At 34.8% G+C, this 23687-nt stretch overlaps 1 protein-coding gene across 2 annotated transcripts in view; it reads left to right on the forward strand.

Annotated features, from left to right (window-relative positions):
- The window catches only part of SA1 (stromal antigen), a 256210-nt gene that overhangs the window by 124941 nt on the left and 107582 nt on the right, over positions 1–23687 (forward strand). For both annotated transcript variants that reach the window (XM_090376728.1, XM_090376737.1), the window contains exons 12-13: positions 3795–4013; positions 22495–22677. In XM_090376728.1, the coding sequence (XP_090232854.1) occupies positions 3795–4013; positions 22495–22677 (402 nt within the window). The remainder of the gene's footprint in view (positions 1–3794; positions 4014–22494; positions 22678–23687) is intronic.

A 23687-nucleotide genomic window follows, 5' to 3' on the forward strand; every position in this document is an offset into this window, starting at 1 on the left:
ATTCAAATTGAGAAAAGACAGATGTAGGATAGATGTGCGGAAATTTGCCTTTAGCCAGCGGGTGGTTGGTAGGTGGAACAGATTTCCATCCCTTGTCGTGGAAGTTGATAGCCTAAATAAGTTTAAGGCTCAGCTGGACAGGTATTTCGAACGAACAGAGGGGTGAAGTGGAAGTGGTTATTTTTTATTTATTTATTTATTTATTTTATTTATTTTTTTATTTATTTATTATTTTTTTTTTTTTTTGGCTGATGCTGCATAAGCTTGCTTTCTTGCATCAAATGCCTCTACTAATGCTAATGCAATTATTCAGAAGGGGAGAGAAGGTAAAGTGCTTAGTTTCCTTAATAGCTTCTCCCCGTTTATTCAGTTTACCTCAGAGATGGAAATAGAGGGTACCCTCCCTTTCCTTGATGTGTTGGTGCATAGGGAAGGCCCTAGGCTAAAAACTAGTGTATATAGAAACCCATGTGCCGGGGCCAATATACGCATTATAATACGGCACAAACCAACCATCACAAGAATAGTGTTATCAGGGCATTGTTGGATAGGGCTGGGTCCCATTGCAGCACCTCCAAGGATAGAAAAGAAGAAATCAAACGTGTCACAGCAGATCTCAGAAAATGCGGCTACCCCCCCAGTGGATCATAGACAAATACATCCGAGATGAGCACGAACGATTCACACCAGTGGCCACTGCATACATTCCCTACTATCCGGGTCTAACTGAACGCATAGCTTGTGTATTGCGCGATTGCCAGACATGCTGTGTGCAGCTTCCAGGGCGTAGGTTGCACACAGTTGTGTCACAGGTTAAGGACCCCGTACCAAGGGAATTTACAAGTGGGGTCGTGTATGAGATTAGATGCCCGGATTGTGGGGAATGTTATGTTGGTTAAACGGAACGGCGGTTCAAAAATCGTCTGGGGGAGCATATGAACGCGTTAAAGACTGCAGATTATGGAAGATCTGCTGTGGCAGGACATTTTTGGGAGGAGCACCATCAAATCTTCCCAGACGAAGCTGTTATCATCGACTGAGCACATCGATTTTGGGACTGTAAGTGGCTTAAGATCTTGCGGATTTGTTCCTCTGAGAGCAATACTATTAATAGAGACAGGGGAATCTGCATTCATCCCCTCTTCAAAGCAGTGGTTCTTGGACGGGATGAGCGGTTCCGCCTGGCACGCTCCCGAGCCATTTCCTGTTCCAGTGCATATGGGGAGAGCGCTGCCCATGCTTCTGTGGAACCACGTGCTGAGAACCGTGAGCCTGCTGATATTTAAGGATGTTCTGTACGATAAGCCTCACTGTTGAAAAAGGAGGCGGATGCCTCTGAAATCTACGGTATTTTAGCGCTTTTATCATTCTGTTTCGTCTACATTGTTTTATTGTAAATAATTCTTTGCAGTTTAAATTCATATATTGTACAGTCAGTTTTTATTGGAATTCTATTTTATTTTATTTTATTTACAACATTATTTTAAGAAACATACTATTTATAACATCAGTTGGTGTATTGTGTAATTATTATGAAAATAATGTGTTAATGCTTAACATTTGTTATCATCTTCTTTTCATATAGAGTAGTGAATTTTCATTATACTGGAAAAAGTGGAATTCACTTACAAGAATTTGTAATTGAACTCCATTTACAAAACTGTGTGGCTGCAAAGAGTCATTGAGTGGTGGTGGGAGGAGTCATAGATATTTTCTATTTACTCCATTTTCAGACCTCAAGCCAATCATAGGAACATCTGTATCTGCTTCTACAAGACAAAAGAAGTTGCACAAGGGGGGGGGCTTCTATTCAAGCGGTTGGAGAGTGCCTGAATTATTATATACAGCATGCTGTATGCTCCAAGACTAATGATGATATATATTGTTTATTGGTGAATCATTTTTATATTTGTTGTTCAACTGATTGGCTTACTGCTATCTGAACACACTATTATCTGTATGTCCTTAGAATGTGCTTCTAAGGATGTACAGATAATAGTGAAGTAGTTCTTGTGGGGGGGGGGGATATTGCTATCCTGTAACCACCCCACAATCTTTTCAGGAGCCTTGAAGCACTCTCATGGACTGGAGGTCATGAGGTTTTGTATGTTGTAGTCATGGAAGGAATCATACCCATACTGATCAGTAGACATTCTTTCTATAACTTTGCCCTTGAACAGAGTGTGTATTCTTCCATGATTTGTGTTTACATTAGTATTCATTAACCTGTTGGCAATCATATAAAATGATAAACATTATATTGCCAACTTTTTCACTCGGACTCAGATTTTTAGAGAAACTGACAAAAAATTGCATTGTATTGCAGTGTTATTCCTGAGTGAAATTAGAATGGTGTTTGAGGGAAAGTCTGGTCAAAATGCACCCCTTCCACCAGATAACCAGCAAAGTTAAGATTATCTGCTAGCAAAGTTGCAATAAAATATTTGATTTTCATTGGTCCTCACTGTATGCTATTTTTGTGACTACTGCTTAAGATTTGGAAACTAATATAATTCTCATACTATTTTCATTATTTATTAGTTATTATTGTATTTGAAATATTTGTGTTTATTACAACTTATTTTATTTTATTGTTTACTTTCTTTTTAAAGGTATTTTTATTAATCTTGTATTTTTTTTATATGTTTTCTTGATTTCAAGTTTCTGTAGAGTTAGAGATTAGAAAGAATAAAATGTTTACAGAATTAATGTTTTTATTGGTCTTATAGATCCTTATATTTAGGAAAAAAATTTCAAGTTGGGGTGAGGTCATGGTATTGACAGCTCAAAAATGGATATGGTAGTGAAATGTTTGAAAAACAGTGTTAGCGTATATTTTGTATTGGAGGATATTCGTCCTCCTTTCCAAAAATGTGTGGATACAATTTTTATTCTTGCGTTGTTACTAATTTCTAGCACTGTTAACTTTAACAACAAACTTTGGCTGAACTTTAGTATAGTGTAAACCCCCCCCCCCCACGTGTTACATAACGAGTTACAGGGAAAGGCTATGTGATGAACAGGTCACGTGAAGGAAGTGAACTGAAAAAGATAGTTGTAATTAGAAGGGAAAAAAAAAATTATAGGAAAGGTCAAATTTTTAATTGACTTTCATTTTTGTTTAGTGAAAAAAGTTTGTTTTTATGTGACTTTGGGATGGATTCAAGCAAAGGAAATGTGGCTTTTTTAATAGATTTTCATTTTAGTGAAAAAATTGTAGATTATTTTACTCCACTAATTCGGGATGGATTCAGACAAAAGGAGTATGGGTTTAGGTGTGTCATGTGACATTCTGTTTGTTGGGAGGCTTTTCTCTGTGACTTGTTACGTGACAGGAGAAGCAATCATGTGATTCGTTTCGACCATTCATTGGTCATGCCAAGGGAGACACTATTCCAAAGTTTTACCCAAACTTTTGATAGCTTTACATACAGGCAATTTCCATTTGTCATTGTTGCACCTATGGTCGCTACAGGTTGCCAGTTTATTTTGTAATTCAGTGTTCCTTCAGTTATTACTGTTGCAAGTTAACACAAACTCTCCTAATGTAATGTTTGTTTTGTTTTCAGTTAGCATTTAAAAAAAAAATTCTTATTTAAAAGTGCTGATGTACACACACATATACATATGGCAAAGATTAGTTAACTGTATTGAGTGTAACAGAATATTTCTTGTAAGTAAGAATTGCTTAAACTGTTAGATAATTAAGTCTGGTCCCATGCTGTGTTTTTAATCAGTTAATCTGTGCATTAGTTCCTGATGTTTATTAATTATTTTTTGTTATTGGTATTTAGCTTCATGAACATGGAGCATATTTAGTGGATAGTTTAATTGAAAGTAATCCAATGATGAAAGATTGGGAATGCATGACAGATCTTCTGCTTGAGGAACCTGGGCCCCAGGAGGAACCTCTTGATGATAGACAAGAAACATCTTTAATTGAAATTATGGTGTGTTGTGTTAAACAGGCAGCTACAGGTGAACCTCCAGTTGGACGGGGACCCAATAGAAAAGTAAGTTGCTTAGCACATTTATTTTGTCCAAATTATCAAACAGGTAGAAATAATGAATATTTCTTTTTATAATGTACAAAAAAGTATTATAGATAAGTGATAAGATAAGTGAGTAATACTGAGTAGAAAAGGATACATTCTAATATATTAAAAAAAGGTCAAAGAAATTGATAGGCCTATTAAAATTCATCATCAGTCCATGAAATGCTTATAGTTTGTCAGCTGGGAGTAGCAGCCTTGTACAAGATTTACCACATAGCATTAGTAATTCTTACATTAATAAGATATATGATGTTTGTGGTACGTGAAATGCATAAACTAGATTTGCATTTTTTCGGTGCTGTTGGTCAGATACAAAATTTCTGATATTTAAACTAGACTGTGTCTGCATAGTCAGCTGTAAGCAGGGCAGTGTGTTTCTGAAAAGTTAGGATGGCCTTATCAGGCTGAAATTGCTAAATAATAAAGTGAAAGTTCACTTTTTGCCCCATCTGAAATGCTGTTAAAAACTTGAAAGAAGCTGTATGTGTTTTCAGTTTCTGTGTGATATTTAGACCAAATAATTAGGTGTCCTTTTAATCATGCCTAACAACATAAAGGAGAAATGTTTAAAAGAGGATTAAAAGGTACCTAAGTATGCTCAACTGTTAACTGTCCTTAAAGGAATACTGTAAATTGAACACAAAAGTGAATGGAGTTAAGTTAGTAAGACAAGGGCTAAATAACAATCCTTACTCTCTAAGAAATTTGGATATATATATATATATATATATATATATATATATGTTACGGGCAATATGATAAATCGGAAAGTATATATAATTACCGGCTATTTTGTAGAATATGCTTAATTTATCAAACATACCAGATATTATGAATAATCTCCAATGCTTACTGGTAATACTGATTAATGAAATTAGATGCCGACAGAATACAAAAAAAAAATCAAAGTTTAATGTTATTTATTATTAAAAGATAAACTATGATGACATTTTGAATTGCACAGTTTGTTACTATTTCTACAACTACATTTATTACTGTTGCATTTTCCTTTACAATTACATTTTTTGTAACCTTGACCACCAAATATGGAAAACTTCTTAACACACTCCCGCAAAGATAATTCTGAGTCTGGAACTTCCGCGACACTTATAAATTTTTCATGGCATATAGAAAACTCATTTCTGGTATAAACGTTGGCCAATTTCCCTTTCTTTGTACCAAATTTATATAGTCCACTATTGTCAATATCCATAATAACTGCCAAGCAATTTCTTGGGTCGCTTCTGGCTCTGTCAACATCAGAAATTCTTATACGTACCATAATCACCTAATTTTCCAGTAGGAAACTTTTTGTTAGATCTGTTTATCATTTTTTTAGCTTGTATTTTAAGATTTTCTTTTACTATTTTACGTTTTCTATATATTTGTGCTTTCCTATTCGCAACAATATTATCCAAGTCCTTGTTATTCTCTTTAATATTCTCCTCAATGTTCTCCATATTCTCCTCAACGTTCTCCATACTCTCTTCAACGTTCTCCATTATATTGTCATTTTCAATTTCAATACTCTTTATGCTAGTGTCTCCTGCAATCTCTCCAGAATCATAAATATTTGATTCCTTCTCTATCATATGATCATTTTTAAATTGCTTCATTATGTTTTCTAGTTCTTCCTCTTCTTTTAAATTAACAACTTCTTTGGGAAAGCCATGAGGTTTTGTGGTTTTTTACTTTTCTTCTGCATTTAATTCCTTGGTGATATGCTCTATTTTTCATTAATTGAACAAATCGTAATCCTTCACTCCAGTTGCGTGTTTCATTAGTTTCTAGCCACGTACTCAATATATTCTCTATGTCCTGGTTTGCATGTTCGACAGAACCTTGACTCTGGCTGTGCCGAGGTTTACCATGTACGATTTTGAGTTCTTCCCAAGAAGAACATAATTCTTCGATAACTTTATTCGCGACCATTATCGCTTTGAAGGATAGAAGGAGCTCCAAAAATAGTAAATATATCCAATAAAACATAAGCAACTTCTTCAGCACGTTTGCTTTTTAAGGGACGCAATTGTACAAATTTTGTTAGGTGGTCTTGATATATAAGAATAAATTTGTATCCCTTGTCTTGCTGACTTTGCATGTCAATCAGGTATACCTGACACCTACTATTCATTTCGTTAAACACCATTGCTTAACCAAATACGGAGGATGCGGAAAGGTCAGAGAATGACCACCGCATATCCCCGGAGCAATATGGCCTTAGTTGCTAGTGCTCCTAAAAACCAGATAACTAACAAACAATAACCATTGCTTAACCACTAAGCCTTTTTTAAGAACTTTACTTTTCTTCTGACAAGGTTCACATAAGTTTAAATATACCATTACAGACTCAGCGGTTATATTTTTATACTTTTTTTGAATTTTGTTCATCATCCGATTTCTTCCCCCATGGCCAATAGCTATATGAATATTATGTATTGTATCAAAAATTTCCTCAGTGCAGACATAATATTTTATGCTTTGGTTATTTTCTTGAACAGCGTAAATCAATTTATTACAATCACCTACTTTAATTATATCATAGCGCTTCAGTCTTTGGTAATCTTGAGTTTTCCCCATGGTTTTGAATTTTAGTGCAAAAATGTCTTTTATCAGCTGTATATATTTTTCTTTCGTTATAAAACCTTTGTTACTGCATTTTGTTTCTATTACTTTTGTTAAATTTGCAGTAAAACTTTCTTTCATTCTTTCAATGGTATCCATAACTGTTACACTTTGGCAAACTACAAAAATTTTCATTACATGTTAATTTCTAATTGTTTTTCAAAGAAATCTTACCTATGGACATAAACTAAATACGTTTAACTTATTTAGTTCAGCCCAACAATGCTGCACTAACTAAATACTGATGTGTTGTTGTATGTTGCACTAAATGGTAGAAATGTAGACACAGTGGTCATTCTTGTTCAGCCCAACAGCACTGCACTAAATGGCGGTATATTATAGGTTTTAGAAGCGGCTAGTTGGCTCAACAATGCACAGAAGCACTTCCCTTCATTTCATTCATATGATTTCTTTGTCCTATTTATCAAATACACCAGCGAGCGCTGGAGAATATGTAAAATGACTGGTATATTTAATAAATTGCTATATATTTATTAAATTCTCCAATATTATTAGCGATTATACATATTAACTGGTAATTATTCATAATCACCGGATTAATCAAATTTACCGTAACATATATATTACATTTTTTCATATGAGGTTGGCCTACTAAGAAAAAATAGCAGTATATGAGCCTTCTGGAGAAGTGCTGCTTATTTTGAGGTTCATGAGTAGAGCAGCTAATTGTGAAGAGATTCACAATATGTGACATTACATAAGCATGCATTTTGTGCAAACCACTTTATTTATAGCTATATACAAACTGATGCTATTGCACTGCCTGTAAGTTAGTTAAAATAATAATACATACTTTTGCTACTGGTTATATAATTGCAAAAAAATTTCTTCAGTCCTTATGTTCTTGTTTTGAAAACTTCCTTGTTGTTTGTCGTAGCTACCATAACTAAGTACATAGTCTTATTAATTGGTGGAAATTCAGATTTCGAATACTGCCTTTATAATCAAAAAATAGTTTTAGCATAGCTTTACATTTTTAATTGTCAATTCAAATTCCCCCCCTCCTTCCCCAGAAGATGTGGCAGACTTCCATTCAAGTTGATAGACATTTTGTTTGCAGGTTATAAAGATAACATTACCTTTCATCTCCTGACACTATTTTATCAAGAAATAAAATTTCTTGTTTGTAATCAGAAGTAGGCATCATGTTATAGTAAACATTGTGATTTTTTTTAAATTACATAAAACTTAAACTTGACATATAATCAAAATGAGTGAATGCAGGCTGTAGTGCGTGGCTTTAAGTAATAATTTATCATTTCAGTGAATATGGAAAATCCATTTAATCCAAATTTACCACATTCAATGTTTTCTAGGTTTATTGATTTCCATAAAACTTAGTTAATAACAAATTATCATAATTTATCGTTATGTTGGGTTGTAATTTACAATTGCCTGTAGTTATCATCATAGCAAACAACGTCCATATGCATCAAGATGGCTTGTTCTGATGTTGTCCATAGTCACCAAAATACTTCATTTTAAAATCACGTTTACAAACAGTGTTTTATTTTATATTTTTTACTTGTTAAAATATGTATAAAAAAAAAGAGGTGCTGTAACAGTATTGTTGTTGGAACTTTGTATTAGGTAGAAATAAATGACAAATAAAAGTAGTGGTTTCTTTCCATTGCATTATATGGATGTGTAACAGAAGCCAAGTATAATTCAGTATGTTAGATGTAACAGCAACTAATGGAAGCATTCTCACACTGAAATAATTAGTACAGGTATATATTATCTTTTGGAGATGTGAAATGATTAGCAGAGGTTAACAATATTGGAATTAACCATATGGTGCAAGGAACTGAAGACTTTTGTTGCAGCAGCCAAAACATAAAAAAATAAATAACATAAAATAAAAATGATTAAACAAACAATACAGTACAGGTCGACCATCACTAATCCAGCCACCGTTAATTTGGACATAATTTCCGCGAACGTAGTTTCAAATTTCCCGGGTTTGTGCACTGACCTGCCACTACTGTTTTGGTTGTACATTGTCCATAACAGATAAAATTGAACTTTTGAAAAAAGTCGACAGCGGTGTGTCTGTCAGAAGTTTAACTTTGTTTAATTGTAAATTTCAGCAATTTCTCTCAGTTCCTCTTATCTTAGTAATTTTCTTTTAGCCATTCCTTTTTAGTTTGTTTTTTTTTTACAACACACTTATACAAACTTGTGGAAAAACACAGCACAATATGATGGATAATACAGTTCGCTAGCAAACTTGTTTTCACAAAATCTAACAATACTGACAGACTTATTGCGATGTTTGAGAGTTTATTTTTATCATAATTAGTTTTATTGCAGCACTCGCCGCGCGTGCAATAAAATAATCACAAACAACCTTCATATGTATGCCGTAATAGCATCACACGTATGTGGCTGACACGGTTTCTCAAGAAATAAAGTAACCAACATAATCTAGGCACGTTGGCCTCATATATGCAACATAAAAAAAACTTTTTTTTTGTTATATTTTAAGCAAAAAGCGACAACACCGACCATTACAATATTTATTTTAGAATTACTAATCAAATTATTTGCTAAATATTTTTTGGCCCCTGGGGAATTTTTTTCTTAAACTAATGTATGTGCTAAAATAACCACCAGTGATCTGGCACCCCAAAGGTCCCAATGCTGCCGGATTAGTGATGGTCGACCTGTAATATAAATGATCTGTTTCACTGACTCCTCACATAGATACCTCTCCAGTTAACCTTTGAATTTCCTGAAGCTGTTACCTTCAGTCATCCATGCAGGTGACTTATTCCACTAATCGCTGGCTTAAAGCAAACTGCCTACAATCCAGTCAAAATCTCTTTCCCATAATTTGAATTTATAGCCCTGGAGTCATTTATGATACTGAAAATTTCATCCACATTCATTTTGCTTTCTTCCTGAGAGCCTTATACACCTTTAATTCTCCTCTAAGGTGCCTAGCTACTGAGTTCTGTAGACCACATATTCAGACTTTACTGATATGGTTGTCGTTTTGCGAATTGCATCAGGTGCCATTGCCCTTGTTTGGATGCCTTAAAGAAGCTCAGTGTCTTTATTTGTGGGTTTTTTTATTTTTTTTATTGAAGTTTCCATATTTGAACAGTCTTACAATTTTTTTTATGAAAATGCAAAACGTATTAAAACCTATAACACTTATTAACATGTGTGGGGAGAAGATGAAAGAAGATACTTATTAATATTAGACTTGTATTTGTGTAGATTGTAATATTCAGGAAATACGTGGGAGGAATGAATGCAGAAGTCAAAGGAATAAATGAGGAGGAAGAAGAAGAAAAGTTCTTTCTGTGAGTTTGATGTTGAACAATAGTAGGATGTTGACTGTCTGTAGCACGTGTTCAGATCAGTTTAGAAGAGAAAGTGGGGGGAACTATAGAAGCCAATTCAGAAGAGTAGTGCCCGTTGAAGTATTTATAGAAAAGACATGCAACAGAAACAAAACATCTATGGATACAGAGAGTGGAGAAACTTCGTGGGAGATGGGTCATTAATTAACCACACTGCCGTCTTTTAAGTAGTGTTTAGAAGTCGGAGAGAGGTTATGGAGGCACCACTCCAGATATGTGAACAATATTCCATGGTATGGCGGATTTAGGATTTGTACAGAGTGAGTAGCTGTTTAGAAGAAAAGTAATGTTGAGAGCAAAAGAGAAAACACAGTTTTTTAGATACAGAGAAAGCGACATTTGTGATGTGCTTATGCCAAGAGAGATTAGAAGCCAGGATAATCGCTAACAGAGATGTGATTTTGTCTAGAAATCTGAATGCCATCGAAGATAAGCATGGGAGTAGTAGTAGTAGTAGTGGCATGTGATGCAAGAAAGCAAGTGTATGAGCTTATGCAGCATCAGCCAAAAAAAAAAAAATAATAAATCACACCATTCCCTCCAAATGCCTGTCCAGTTCCTCCTTAAATTTATTTAACCTATCAACTTCCACAACGACAGATGGAAGTTTGTTCCAGCAATTAACCACCCGCTGGCAAAAGGCAAATTTCTGCACATCTATTCTACCTCTGTCTTTTCTCAATTTGAATTTATGCCCCCTTAGGTTTGTAATCTGAACAAGTGGAAGGATCCCATCAGAATTCAGTGTGCTCGACCCATTCAAGGCCTTATACACCTCAATCAGATCACCACGCAGGTGCCTAGTCTCCAGCCACTGCAATTTGCAGAACTTAAGCCTCTCTTTGTAAGAGGATCCCTTCATTCCCCTCACCAATCTTGTTACCCTTCTCTGTACACGCTCAAGTAAATATACATCCTTCCTAAAATGAGGCCTCCAGACCTGTACGCAGTACTCAAGGCGTGACCTGACCATTGCCTTATACAGAGGGATAATCACCTCCTTTTCCCTGCTAGCAAAATTCCTATATATCATTGACAAAACCCCATGACCTGCCCTGGCAGCCTGTCTGCATTGCTCAGAAAACTTCATATCTGACTGCATGATTACTCCCAGGTCTTTTTCATTTTCTACCACCTTAAGTGTAGTACCCCACAGTTGGTACGTTTCTCTGGGGTTACTTCTGCCCATATACAGTACTTTGCATTTGTCAAGGTTAAACTTCAGTTGCCACTTCTTAGTCCATCTGCCCAAATTATCTAGATCCTGTTGCAGAAGCACACTGCCATTACTGTCATTAATAACCGTGCCAACCTTTGTATCATCTGCAAACTTCGACACTAAGCCTGATATACCTTCATCAATATCATTGATAAATATACAAAACAACAGAGGACCCAACACCGAACCCATTACATTAGTCCATGAAGAGCAGCACCCACTAATTACCACCCTCTGTCTTCTTCCACTCAACCATCCTTTTATCCATTGTAGCAATTCACAATACCATTAATTACCCTTAATACCATTACCCTTAATACCATTCTTCTCCAATTTGTACAATAGTCTTCCGTGCACAACAGTGTCAAAAGCTTTCCTGAAATCCAAATATATGATATCAAAATTATTTTTTGCATCCAGTTCCTTTGTAACCACATCATAATATCCTATCAAATTTGTCAGACAAGACTTTCCCTTAACAAACCCATGTTTTGTCTGAATTATTGCTGCAGTCTTGTCTAGATGATCCTGCAATGCATTTTTAACCAGTGACTCCATTATTTTACCCGGAACAGAAGTTAAACTAACTAGTCTGTAATTACTCGTGTCACCCTTCGATCTCCCTTTGTGAATTGGGGATACATTTGCACATCTCCAGTCCGTGGGGATCTCCCCTGATTCCAAGGATGCTGTCATAATTATGGCTAAGGATTTGCTTAGTTGCTTTGCCGCCTCCTTTAATATAACTGGATAGATCCCATCCACCCCAGGTGCCTTTCTTATGTTTAACTTCAACAATTTCTCCTCCACTTTGCTCTCAGTTATTACAAAATCATTAAGTACCATGCTACAATTTGATAACCTTCTGCCATTTTCAAACCTTAATAACTCCTCATGTGTGAGATGAATCCTTTTTGCAAAATATAAGACAGGACTGAGTTTTAGAAGTATTTAAATCAACAAAGTAATCTTGTAACCTGAAGATCAGCATTATGACCTGAAGATCAGCATGTAAGAAACTGGTAGTGATATTCGAGAGGTTGAAGCTGTTTGTGTAGGGCAGGGTTTCTCGAACTGGAAGGTGGAATGCAGTGTGTTATCAGCAAAACTATGGATAGGTTTCCAGTCAGTGGAAGAAAGTCATTAATATATAAGAAGAAAAGATTGGAAGAACATCATTGAAATTGGAAGGAAACCTTGGGAAACACCAGAATTAGTGGAGAAGTTAGAAGAAATAGAGCTGTCTACCATCACCTGCAGTGAGTGGTCAGAGAGAAAACTGGATACCAAATTATAAAAAACAGTTGGCAAACTATAAGATGGAAGCTTATTTAGAAGACTTATGCAAGCACAATCAAAAGCCTTTGAAATGATAGGAGCAACTGCTTGAGTTTCACCAAAGTTTTCCATTGAATTTGTCCTTAGATGGTAATATAAACCAGTATATCACTAGTATCTCAACATTGATGGAATCCATCCTGGTGATCATTGATCAGATGGAAGGTTTCTAGATAGTTTAGGAGTTGTTAATGGATTTCTCTATTATTTTCTTCGAAAGAGTAGAAACGAGTGCAATAGGACAATAACTGGATGGCAGGAATTTATCACCCCTTTTTAGGAACTGGCTGGATATGAGCAAATTTCCAAACAGAAGAAAAAACACCAGTGGAATAAGAAAGTGTGAAAAAAAATGAAAACAGGAGTAAGCTCAAGTTGAGAACAAGTGGAGAAATATCATCAGATCCTGATGCTTTCTTGGCATCAGGTTGTTCAGAATTCTTCTAACATGTGACAGAAAACCATAGAGGGCATTGAAAGGGGTGTACTAAGAATGGTAGGAGGTGGTTAACCATGGTCATCAGTATAAGAGCTAGAAGGAAAGTAGGATGCTGGCAGGTTGGCTTTATCTTTAGCTGAGGTGTCAATGTTTTATTGACAAGAAGCAGATTTTAACAGAGGTGGAAGTAGAGATGGGCAAAAGTTTTAGCCAGTAGCTTTGGCAAGAGGCCAGAATGCTTGACTGCCATTTGGATAAGAAGCAAAGTTTTCCATTCTAAACTTGTTCAAAATTTAGTTTGGACTGATTAATAACTGCTTTACAATTGTTATGAGCTTTGCTGTAGGCAGAAAATGAACCCCAACATTTGGGTGTAAGCCAATTGCGGTATGCAAGTTTCTTATCTTGAACAGCTTGGTGCATTTATTGGAAAACCAAGGTCTAGATAAAAGATGAGATTATAAGGTGGAATGTGGAATAAAGGATTTCATCCCTACAAGACTAATTTCACTGACACATTCTGTGCAAACATTGGCATCAGAAGATTGAAAACAGTTATCTGGCCAAAGAAAAGATCATCCCATTTTGCTTTCTTGTAATGCCTAGCAACATGAGGTTGGGAATGGCCACGAGAGAAAGGCTCCATTGGAGAAGAGGTCATCACCAAGTTGTGATCTGAGGTACATAGAGGACCACTCACCTTGGCCATTTACTTGAAAGGGTTGTTTGTAAGATAAAGATCAAGAGTTTGGCTATGTGGTTAGAATTGTCTGATATTCTGGTTGAGAAATGAAAAATCTGTGTAAGGTAATTAGTAATTGCAAAAGCTTCAGCATCTCAACTATCTGGATCCGTATGACTAGAAAAGGGAAGCCATGGGAGTTGTGAACATTAAAATCACCAAGGAAAATTACCTCATTGTTAGGAATGTTGGATTCGAGAAAGTTTAGTTTTAAAGAAAGAAAGTTAGAGTTCCAGGCAATTAGAGTTGGGAGGATGATAGGGGCCCAACAGATGCATTTGACTAAATGGGGCAGAGAGATTTTAAACCAGAGAAGGTCAAAAAGAAGAGATTCCAAATTACTGAGTCTCTAACAGAGAATATCAGAGCAGACATATGCATAAGTACCAACTTTTCAACAAAAGGAATCATATAGCAAATAATTAGGACCACTGATATGGACAGTGATTGAATCAGCCGATAATTGGGATTATTAAAAAAAGTAAGTGGGACTTGGCAAACTGTTACGGGAAATGGACATCATTGAAATTGGAACTTAGACCATACATATTTGTGAAATGAACAAGGAAGTGTTATGGAGGTTTAGATCTTTTCATTGATAACTTTTTTCCATTAGTTTGACTATTCATGTATTCAATAGTAAGAAAAGGTGGTGAGGACATGTTGAATGAAGTAATGAAATTTTCGTATATGACGTACGCACAGTAAGAGTATTCCTAGCTCCTTAATGTAATGTAGCCTTGACTCCCTCCAGGCACTATCTGGCAGAGTAGAGGGAGCGAGATTATACATTACTTAATCTGGATGCCTCTTAGAGATTTTCCAATAGGTTCGGTCTGATGGACTATCTAGTGCCTGGCTTGTGAACTCCATTTTTGGGTTGTACTCTTTGAAATATAAGAAAGGTTGGGTCTTGCTATGATGCCCATCATAACCTCAAAAGACATCAGTCATACTGCATGATGGAAGAAATGGGGTTTCCTGAGCTTTGCTCTGGAGACTAAACATGGGTTGGTTTTGCCGCTTCAAGCCTCCAATAAGCAAAATGGTAGTATTGCACAGGTTAATGAGAGTCATCTATCACTTAATATTGCTTGGTAACACAGAGGAGCAGCATTCCTTTATGTGGTGTGGACACTACACCTGAACCCCTGTTTACATTAGACCTGGTGGTCACCTCCCATATACTAGGTGCCATATTTCAGGACTTGCACATGGGGATTATACCCAGGGTTACTAACAGTCCCCTGTCATGAAGGTGTAAGCAGAGGATTAGGTTTTCGTAGAACAACCGGACCTCACCAGAATTCAGTCCATATGTCATACCTATACTGCAATATACACTGGTGTGCAAAACTTAAGGACCAACATTATTTCTAAAGGTTACAACCACAAAATCTTTACTTAAAGTACTCTTTACTGAAGAGAGTAGAATCCGTCTCGGCAGCGATTATGGACGTCAGGCAATCTGGTGAAAGGTTGGCACGTAGTATCATCCTGCAAACATCGCTGAAAGGGATCGATATGGCGGTCAAGGTGTTCTCGTCTGGGGAAGTTTATCTTGGATGGCTGTACACAACTCCAGATTTTGGAAGGCGGTACTGTAACCGGTGCACGCTACGTATTGAGGTAATCCTTCACCATGTGCGTCTGTTCCGAGGTGCCATTGTCCCCAAGTTCGTGTTTATAGATGATAATGCCACACCCCATCGCACTGCAACTGTTGATATGCTTTTGGAAAGTGAGGACATTGTTTGTATGGATTGGCACTGTTCCCTCGATCTAAATCCCATCGAACACATATGGGATGCTCTGGGGAAACACTTAGTGGCACGTCCACACCCACCAGAAAATCTTCACCAGCTGAAGATGGCGCTGACATCTTCAGCCTAATGTTACCACAAGAACTTATCAACAACATTGTTCTAAGTATGGATAGGCAGTGCAAAGTCTGCATCGACATTAGGGGTGGCCATATCTCATACTGAGGACCACCTCTTCCCTTTGTTCCATCTTTGGCAGTGATGCATCTGTATCATGGCATCCAGTGCTATGCTGCCATTTTTGAATAATGTTACTCTGTACCGTTTTGTTTCCGTTGTTGTGTCAGTTGTTTTCTTCATCATTTCTGTATCTCACGAGGTTCCTTTGGTATGCTTTTCACATATCCAGGCTACTCCTATGAGAAGCTACAGGTGAAAACTTGACTGGTCCTTAAATTTTGCACACCAGTGTACAATGGGATTATGACAAGCAAATGTTCAAATGTTTCTCGTGTCTGATAGTATCAACTCCTAAATCCCTTTTTTCCCTTCCACCAGTTTTAATTTAACCCCATCAGGTGTACAAGTTATTTTGGGGTAGCTACTTCCCAAGTGACCTTGTATTTCCTTGCTGCATTAAAACATAGCTACCACTTTTCTGACCATCTATGAAATCATCATGAAAGCACTATTTGGTGCATTTGTAAATTTTGACATTATGTCCTGTATCATTTCATTACTGTCATTTAAGAAACTCAAAACAAGAGAAGTGCCAATACCAATTGTTTTGGAAACCTCCCCTTTTTTTTTCCTAATTTTGAACATTCTATTAAATCAGGCCTGGGCAAACTTTTTGGCTGAAGGGCCACATTAGGAATTCAAAAAGAAGGTGAGCCGCACGTAAAATACTATTTTTAGATATATATTATTTGTTATCATGAAGAAATATAACATAAAAAAAAATTATCTAACAACCAAGAATTTAATGAGATGAATGGAACTGTTTTACATCTTATAACATTTTTTTTTAATTTCAGGTGTTAATTTTGTAGTTGAGATTCTTAAAACTGCTTGTAAATGTTCATCGGTGATGCTTAATCATAAAGAATTTTTATTTAGATTCATGATGGAAAATGGTTGTTCATATCCAAAAATAACCAACATTTTTCGGGCAAAATCTTTAAGTTCGTCAAATTTGTCCGAATTAAGAGTATTGTAAAATTTACAGATTTCCTCACGACGGTGCAATTCCCTTAAAACGGTATTACACTGCAGATCTATAATCAGAAGCTGTAGTTCACTCGGTGCACTATCAATTTCTATTGAAAATGGGTCGCGCACTATTGCCAAACTTGTCTCAAATTTTCGGAAGTCGCCCGATCTTCGTGAAAAGTCGTCATTCAAAGCGTTGATAATTTCACAATATTTTTCAAATTTATTTTCTGGTATCTTCAACAACTTCATGGTTGGAAAGTGATCTATCTTGTTAATCAATAAATGTCGAAGGAACAACTGGAGTTTTAATTGAAATCCATTCAAACTTTTTACCATATCCTTAAGACGTATAAACTTTTCCCTTGTAACATGGTTTTGAAAGTATTTAAGTGTGTCACGATGTCCAGGGTAAACGCAAAATCACAAATCCAGTTATTATCCGTTAATTCGGGAAAGTCCATAATATTTTTCAGTTTTAAAAATAGAATGATGTCATCTTTAAGATCCCATACTCGCCAAAGAACTTTTCCTAAACTAAGCCATCGAATTGGGCTATGATAAGGAATAGTCGGGTGGGTAAAGTGCCTGCCTGGCAACCCAAAGGTTCTGGGTTCGAATCCCGCCTCAGGCTTGGATCAAAGTACTGCAAAAACCTTGGGAGATGCATTATAGCCACAGTAGCCGATGCGCCAACAACTACCAAACAAACAAACAAAAAAAAAAATAAGGAATATCTGTGTACTTGGATTCAATATCTTGAAGAAAATTAATGAATTGTCTGTGTTTCAGGCCCCTCGATCGTATTAAATTTACTAGTTTAATAATACAAGATATGACATGTTCAACTTTTAACACATTTTTATATAATACTTGTCGATATATAATACAATGAATTGTAATTAAATTATAATCGGGATAATTTTCACAAATTTTATCCTAAGTTTTCTTTAACGCTCCAACATTTTTACCTGTCAAACTTGGTGCTCCGTCAGTTGTTACGCTTACCATTTTGTTCCATTGTGAATTATATCTTGTTAAGCATTTTTCAAATTTTTCAAATATATCAGCTCCCATTGTTTGGTCTTTAAGAGATTCCATTGAAAGAAGCTCTTCAATAATTTAAAAATTAGAGGTACATCCACGTATGAAAATTAATAACTGCGCAGTATTCTTTTGGTCGTTACTTTCGTCGAGAGCTATCGCGTACCATGTTATGGATTCTAATACTAATAATAATTGCTCATTCAAATTTGTATCAATACATTCAATTCTTCTTACTACGGTTCACTGAGATAAACTTATATTCTCAAATTTGTGTTTAATGTCAGGACATATAATTCCACAAGCTTCAGTCATACATTCTTTAACGTAGTCTCCATCAGAAAAAGGCTTGTTGCTTTTTGCAATTATATGAGAAATAACAAAACTTGCCTCTACAGTAGCTTCTTGTTCCTTAGTTAGCCGCGTAAACATATTTTGTTGTCTAGATAAATTTTGAATCAATCCATCAGCAGTTTTCTTTCTCGCTTCCAGAGTTAAATTGGCACCATATTCGGAATTTTTAGTAGTGAAATGTCTTTTAATATTGTACTCTTTCAACACTGAGACACTCTCCCAGCAGATGAGACAAATAGTCTCGTTATTTGTGTTAGCAAAAAAATATTTTGTGTTCCACTCTTCATTGAAGACACGATGCTCTTGTTGAATTTTTTGTTTTTTATTCATTTTTAAAAGGGCGTAAATATTATTTTTATCGCTACTGGCACCAAGATGATAACGCAAAAAACTAACTAGATTGGAACTGCGGCCGGTGAGCAGTCCTATCCTATTACTCCGCCACTCCGTTGTCATCATCACCAGTTGTCTGTTACCGTAGTTTCACGCGGTTAGTTTATAATCGCAAATTATACCGTTATAAAAGCGCCCATTGGCTCGCTCCGGTTCGCGCACAATTTCAAATTCTATCTCGATTTGAACAATCAGAGATGATAAAACAATTTACAAGTCGACAAATTCTATAATATATTACATATACAAATTTATTTTTCAAAAAGGCGTCGCAAAAGGCATAAAATAAGTAAACTTTTTTCGAAAATACAATTAAAGCTCGCGGCCCACGGGCCATACTTTGCCCAGGCTTGTATTAAATTGTACTTCTCATCTATTAATTTTATTAAATAAAATTTTAATCAGGTTTGGGTTGTATTATTTAATTACAGGTAGTTCTCGACTTTACGAGTTAATTCGTTCCTAGCATGTGCTCATAAAGCGGGAATTTATTTCCCATAGACATAAGGTTAAAAATAGGGGTTACGTTCTCAACAATGAAATTAGTTAGCTAATTAGTTTGTTTAAACAATGATTGATTTTTCAAAAGAAATGAAAACATAGCATGTAAAATCAAGCAAATTATAATAATAGAGAAATTATTTACGACTTACAAATGCTAAAGAAGGTTTATTCTTCATCATCGTCGACTAAATACACACTCATTGATCATTCATTATTGGTTTGGCACTCGTTGGTTTGTTGCACAAGGAGTAGTCTTCTTCAGAAATGTTTCTACCGAGTAAATTTGATCGTCACGGAAATGACGTCATTCGCAGCTTCCACTAGAGGCACTTCCCACACTCGTACTACTAGTGGTGTGATTAGAACACGCGATGCATTTTTTGTGACCGGTATGATGTCTCGAGTCAGGGGTGGATTTAGGGGGCTGGACAGATGCGGCTTATTACCCCCTTAACCATGCATATAAGTGAATGTGTAAAACGTTCCTAGGTCTATCTAAAAAAAAAAAAAAAAAAAAACACTTAACCTGGTCGTCATGCCTCACCTTACAATGATAACTGGATACAACAGTGTCTGGAGTTCTAACTTAGAATTTTTGAATAGTATGATGTCGCAGTCATGCTTCCTGAAGTTACTACTGCAGTAAGTATGATTGCAACAATACAAATATTTGTCAACAATTTCTTTTTTCGTCTTGCATTGTTACATTCCATTGTTAGGTTCCCCTAACAGCTGCTTATGTCACTTCAACTACAAGGTCGGTACATCAATCAGTGCTATTTTACAAATATTTAGATACGTTGCACTCGCAAGTATACATCTCTTACTTTAGTTATCATAAATCCATTGTGTCTTGTCTTCTAGAAATTATGAAAATCTGTGAATGATCAATAAAATATTTACAATAAAAATTCTCTTTTATTTTGTAATCGATATATACAAATCAAAATACCGAAAAGAAACGCGGATAATGTTTTGCATAGACCATCTACTGCACGTGCTCAGCACATGCCCAACTTTTTTATTAGTCTTTTTTTTAACAACTAGGAAAATATAATGGATGCATTTTTTCATGATAAAATTGTAATATTGTGAATAAAAAATAACATGAAATATTTCCCATATCACAAATAACATAAAAACTATCATAAAATATTCCACAATATAAAAACAAATATTACATAAAAAAACAAACACTAGAAAAAGTACACAAAACTCACAGATTACATGGAAAAAAATTATTTCACAAATATTCAAGAAAAATTTATTCAAAAAATTGGCATATAGAATTTACTTTTTTATTAATATTAGTTGTCGATCTTCTGCTTTGCTCAGTAGCCGAGCCATGATCACATAGGAATGATTTGATGTAACGATCCAGATCAAATTGAAGAAATGGTTTTCCATTTAGATGTCATAATCTGCAACGTGTTTAATTGTCAACATTATTCATTCATTCACTCAATATTATTCATTATGCTGAAAGCTCGCTCAGCTTCAGCACTGCTAATCGCAATGGTTTTAAAGATATCTTCTGGCTTTTTAAATTGAAAAGGTAATTTCACTCGATTTTTAAAGATAAACTGTCTTTGACAAAATCTCTAAAACATTAATTTTTATTTCATATTTTATCAGAAAACTTAAATTTCTTATTCGGTTTTCATCCTCTTGCCACCAAGATGAAAGTTCTTTCACATTCCACTATTTCGGGTAGCATATGTTTAAAAGTTCTTTCAATGGTATCATTATTTTCATTTAATTTAAAATTGCCCTGTTGCATTAATAACTTATCCTTTAATGATAAAACAATGCATTTAATAACTTGTCGCGAGGTAATTTTTTTTTACTTTCGATTTTGATTCCTTTAAATTCTTTCCACTTCAACATGCTCTCAATTTTAGCTTCATAATTTCCTTCAAAATTTTCAAATTAGAAATAGCATTGATAGTTCAAATAATTAATTTATATGCTTTTACCATTGTGATTCTGTAAAGCTTCTGAAAGGTAATAGAGCTCCTGCAGGATGTCGATCATTAGTGCTAAATGGGTTTGGTAATAAATTCCAAATTTAAAAGTCGATTTAATAATCCAGAATATTTAACTTCTGATTCAAAATGTTTGCACAAAGCGGGATGATTCCTCCAACCCACAATTGCCATCTTCAACTTAAAAGCTGCTCATTGTGGCCCGAACACACGACCGATCTTTATAGTTTCCACATCAAGTTCTTTAGCAGTCATCCTTAATTCGTGCTAGTTTTTTGACAATCAAAAAAGTTAGTACAGCCAAAAATTTAGGTATCTTTATTAAAGAATCATTTTCCTCTGATGTCCATGTCTCAAACATTGTAAAAGCAGCTAGCAAAAAACTAGGTTTCCTGAAAAGAATTAAGAGACTTCAATCAATTGGCAATTTTCATCTTTCTCTATAAAATCTATGTTAGGCCAGCAATAGAATTTGCCTCACAGGTCTGATAATTAGATAATTTAGATAATTAGAAAGTTTACACTTTCTAATTATCTAAATTGCCTAAAAAGGCCAGAAGCAATGCATACAAAGTTGTCTCTCCTAATCCGTTCATTGCATGGAAATTTTCTTCCTTCAACGGAAACTATTTTAAATGTAATTGCCAAGGGGGAATCAAAAAAATTTGCTATAAAGAAGTTCGTTAAACAGAGGTCCAACTAATTAAATCAAAAATGAAGCAATTTTAAAACTCGCCCCACCGTAGTTTCGACTCTGGATACTCAATAATTGCATTCAGGATTTCATTTGTAAAATAAATGAACATCTCAACAATGGGCTCACAAATTTAAAAAAAAAATAACAATGGGCTCTCGCGAGCCTATGTGAGCCCACTATAGCTCACCACTGAATGTGGTTCTCTTATTTATTCTATGGTATAATTTTGTTGCAAAAGTTTTGATAAATTCATAAATTAATGTTTTTATTTTGATTACTTATGTTTTTTAAATTTTTTAAATAGTAAATTAGATTTTTGTAAGCATAACATTTCGTGGGCAGGAGCTGCAGTGCTTCTTGATTACACCGGGGTTCGAGCCTGTGACTACTGAATACGGAGGATGCGGAAAGGTCAGGGAATGACCACCGCATATCCCCAGAGCAATATGGCTTAGTTTCTAATGCTCCTAAAAAAAACCAAATAACATTTAGCATTGGCAAATGCATCAGTTTTTTTTTTTTTTTTTTTATAATTATTTTTTTATATTCAGGATAACTGGAATTAACTTAATTTGAAGTTCATTTATTCTGGCTTCTTGCATTACAAATCTCAATTTCTCTTTTCAAATATTAAATAAAGTGACATTTATCATAAAAAAATAATCAAAATATTCTACTTTTTTTAATTTTCAAATTACTGATTGTAATATTGAATTAAAAACAATATTCTAGCAACCTTCAGCAAAAGAGTTGAAACAGGTGGCAGATGATAAAGTAAAACTTACAGAACATTTCATTCAAACATTGCCTCACCTTTTAGCAAAATATATGGCAGATAATGAAAAGATAGCAAACTTAATGATAATTCCCCAGTTCTTTGAGCTTGAGATTTATACTACCAGTCGTCAAGAAAAGGTAAGCAAAACTTATTTACACTTCATTCTTTAAATATATCTTATTCCTCAGAGTTAGATTTATTTATAAAATAAATAAAAAAAATATATATATATATATATTTTTTTTTTGTTCTTAATGAACTTGATTTTTATTCTAGCTTTCATTTATTATATTTTTTTAATTTTTTGCCAACTCTAAACATCAAACAATTATGATCCAGTATACCATGTTCTTTGCAAATGTTATGTTCTCTATCAGGAAGATAGTTCACCATGACCAGAGCATGCAGATGTAGTGTGACCATTTACTCAGTCACCATTAGATTAAAAAAAAAAAAAAAAAAAAAAAACAGGAAAATTTTAGGATCTTCCGTTTTGCTGTGACAAAATGGTAGTTGACGTTGCAATAGTACCAACTGGAATTTACAGGTAAATTATGGAGAACTTAAGTAGGGATACAATTTGGTATAATTGGAGTGTTTCTGCCAATGATCTATTGTCATGTGGATTATCCTGTTTATTTTATTTTTCTAATTATAACCTTACACATGCAGCCATGTATTAGTTATATGGTCCTAGGTTTAGTTAAGATAATTTTCCCTGCACCCCTTTTAATTTCATTATAAATAAAATGTATTTCTGTACTAATTATCCTTTTTTAACTTTTTGAGTTTTTGACACAGTCAGGAACCTAAGTTTCCTTAAATTATACTTTTTATTGTATTGTTATTTTTATCTATATGAAATAAACACAGAACCCTGCATTAAAAAAAAAAAGGCTGAAGTACATATTCTCTGAAATAGATATCGCAAATATTACAGTAATAATAATTTACATACCTCAAATCAAGTAAAATCAGTAGTCACCAAATAAAACAACTTCTAATAAAGTGGCCACCTTATTAATACAAAAGCAGTTACACAGACAGTAATGTTTCTTTAGATATGCAAAGTTCGAAGCATTTATTTGTGAAGACACTCTTAAAGCACATTCGATATTTGGGCCACTGTTTGTTTGCAAATTAAAAG

This window comes from Mastigoproctus giganteus, chromosome 1, assembly GCF_048544385.1.
Source record: "Mastigoproctus giganteus isolate SK-2022 chromosome 1, ASM4854438v1, whole genome shotgun sequence".
NCBI classification, from domain to species: domain Eukaryota; kingdom Metazoa; phylum Arthropoda; class Arachnida; order Uropygi; family Thelyphonidae; genus Mastigoproctus; species Mastigoproctus giganteus.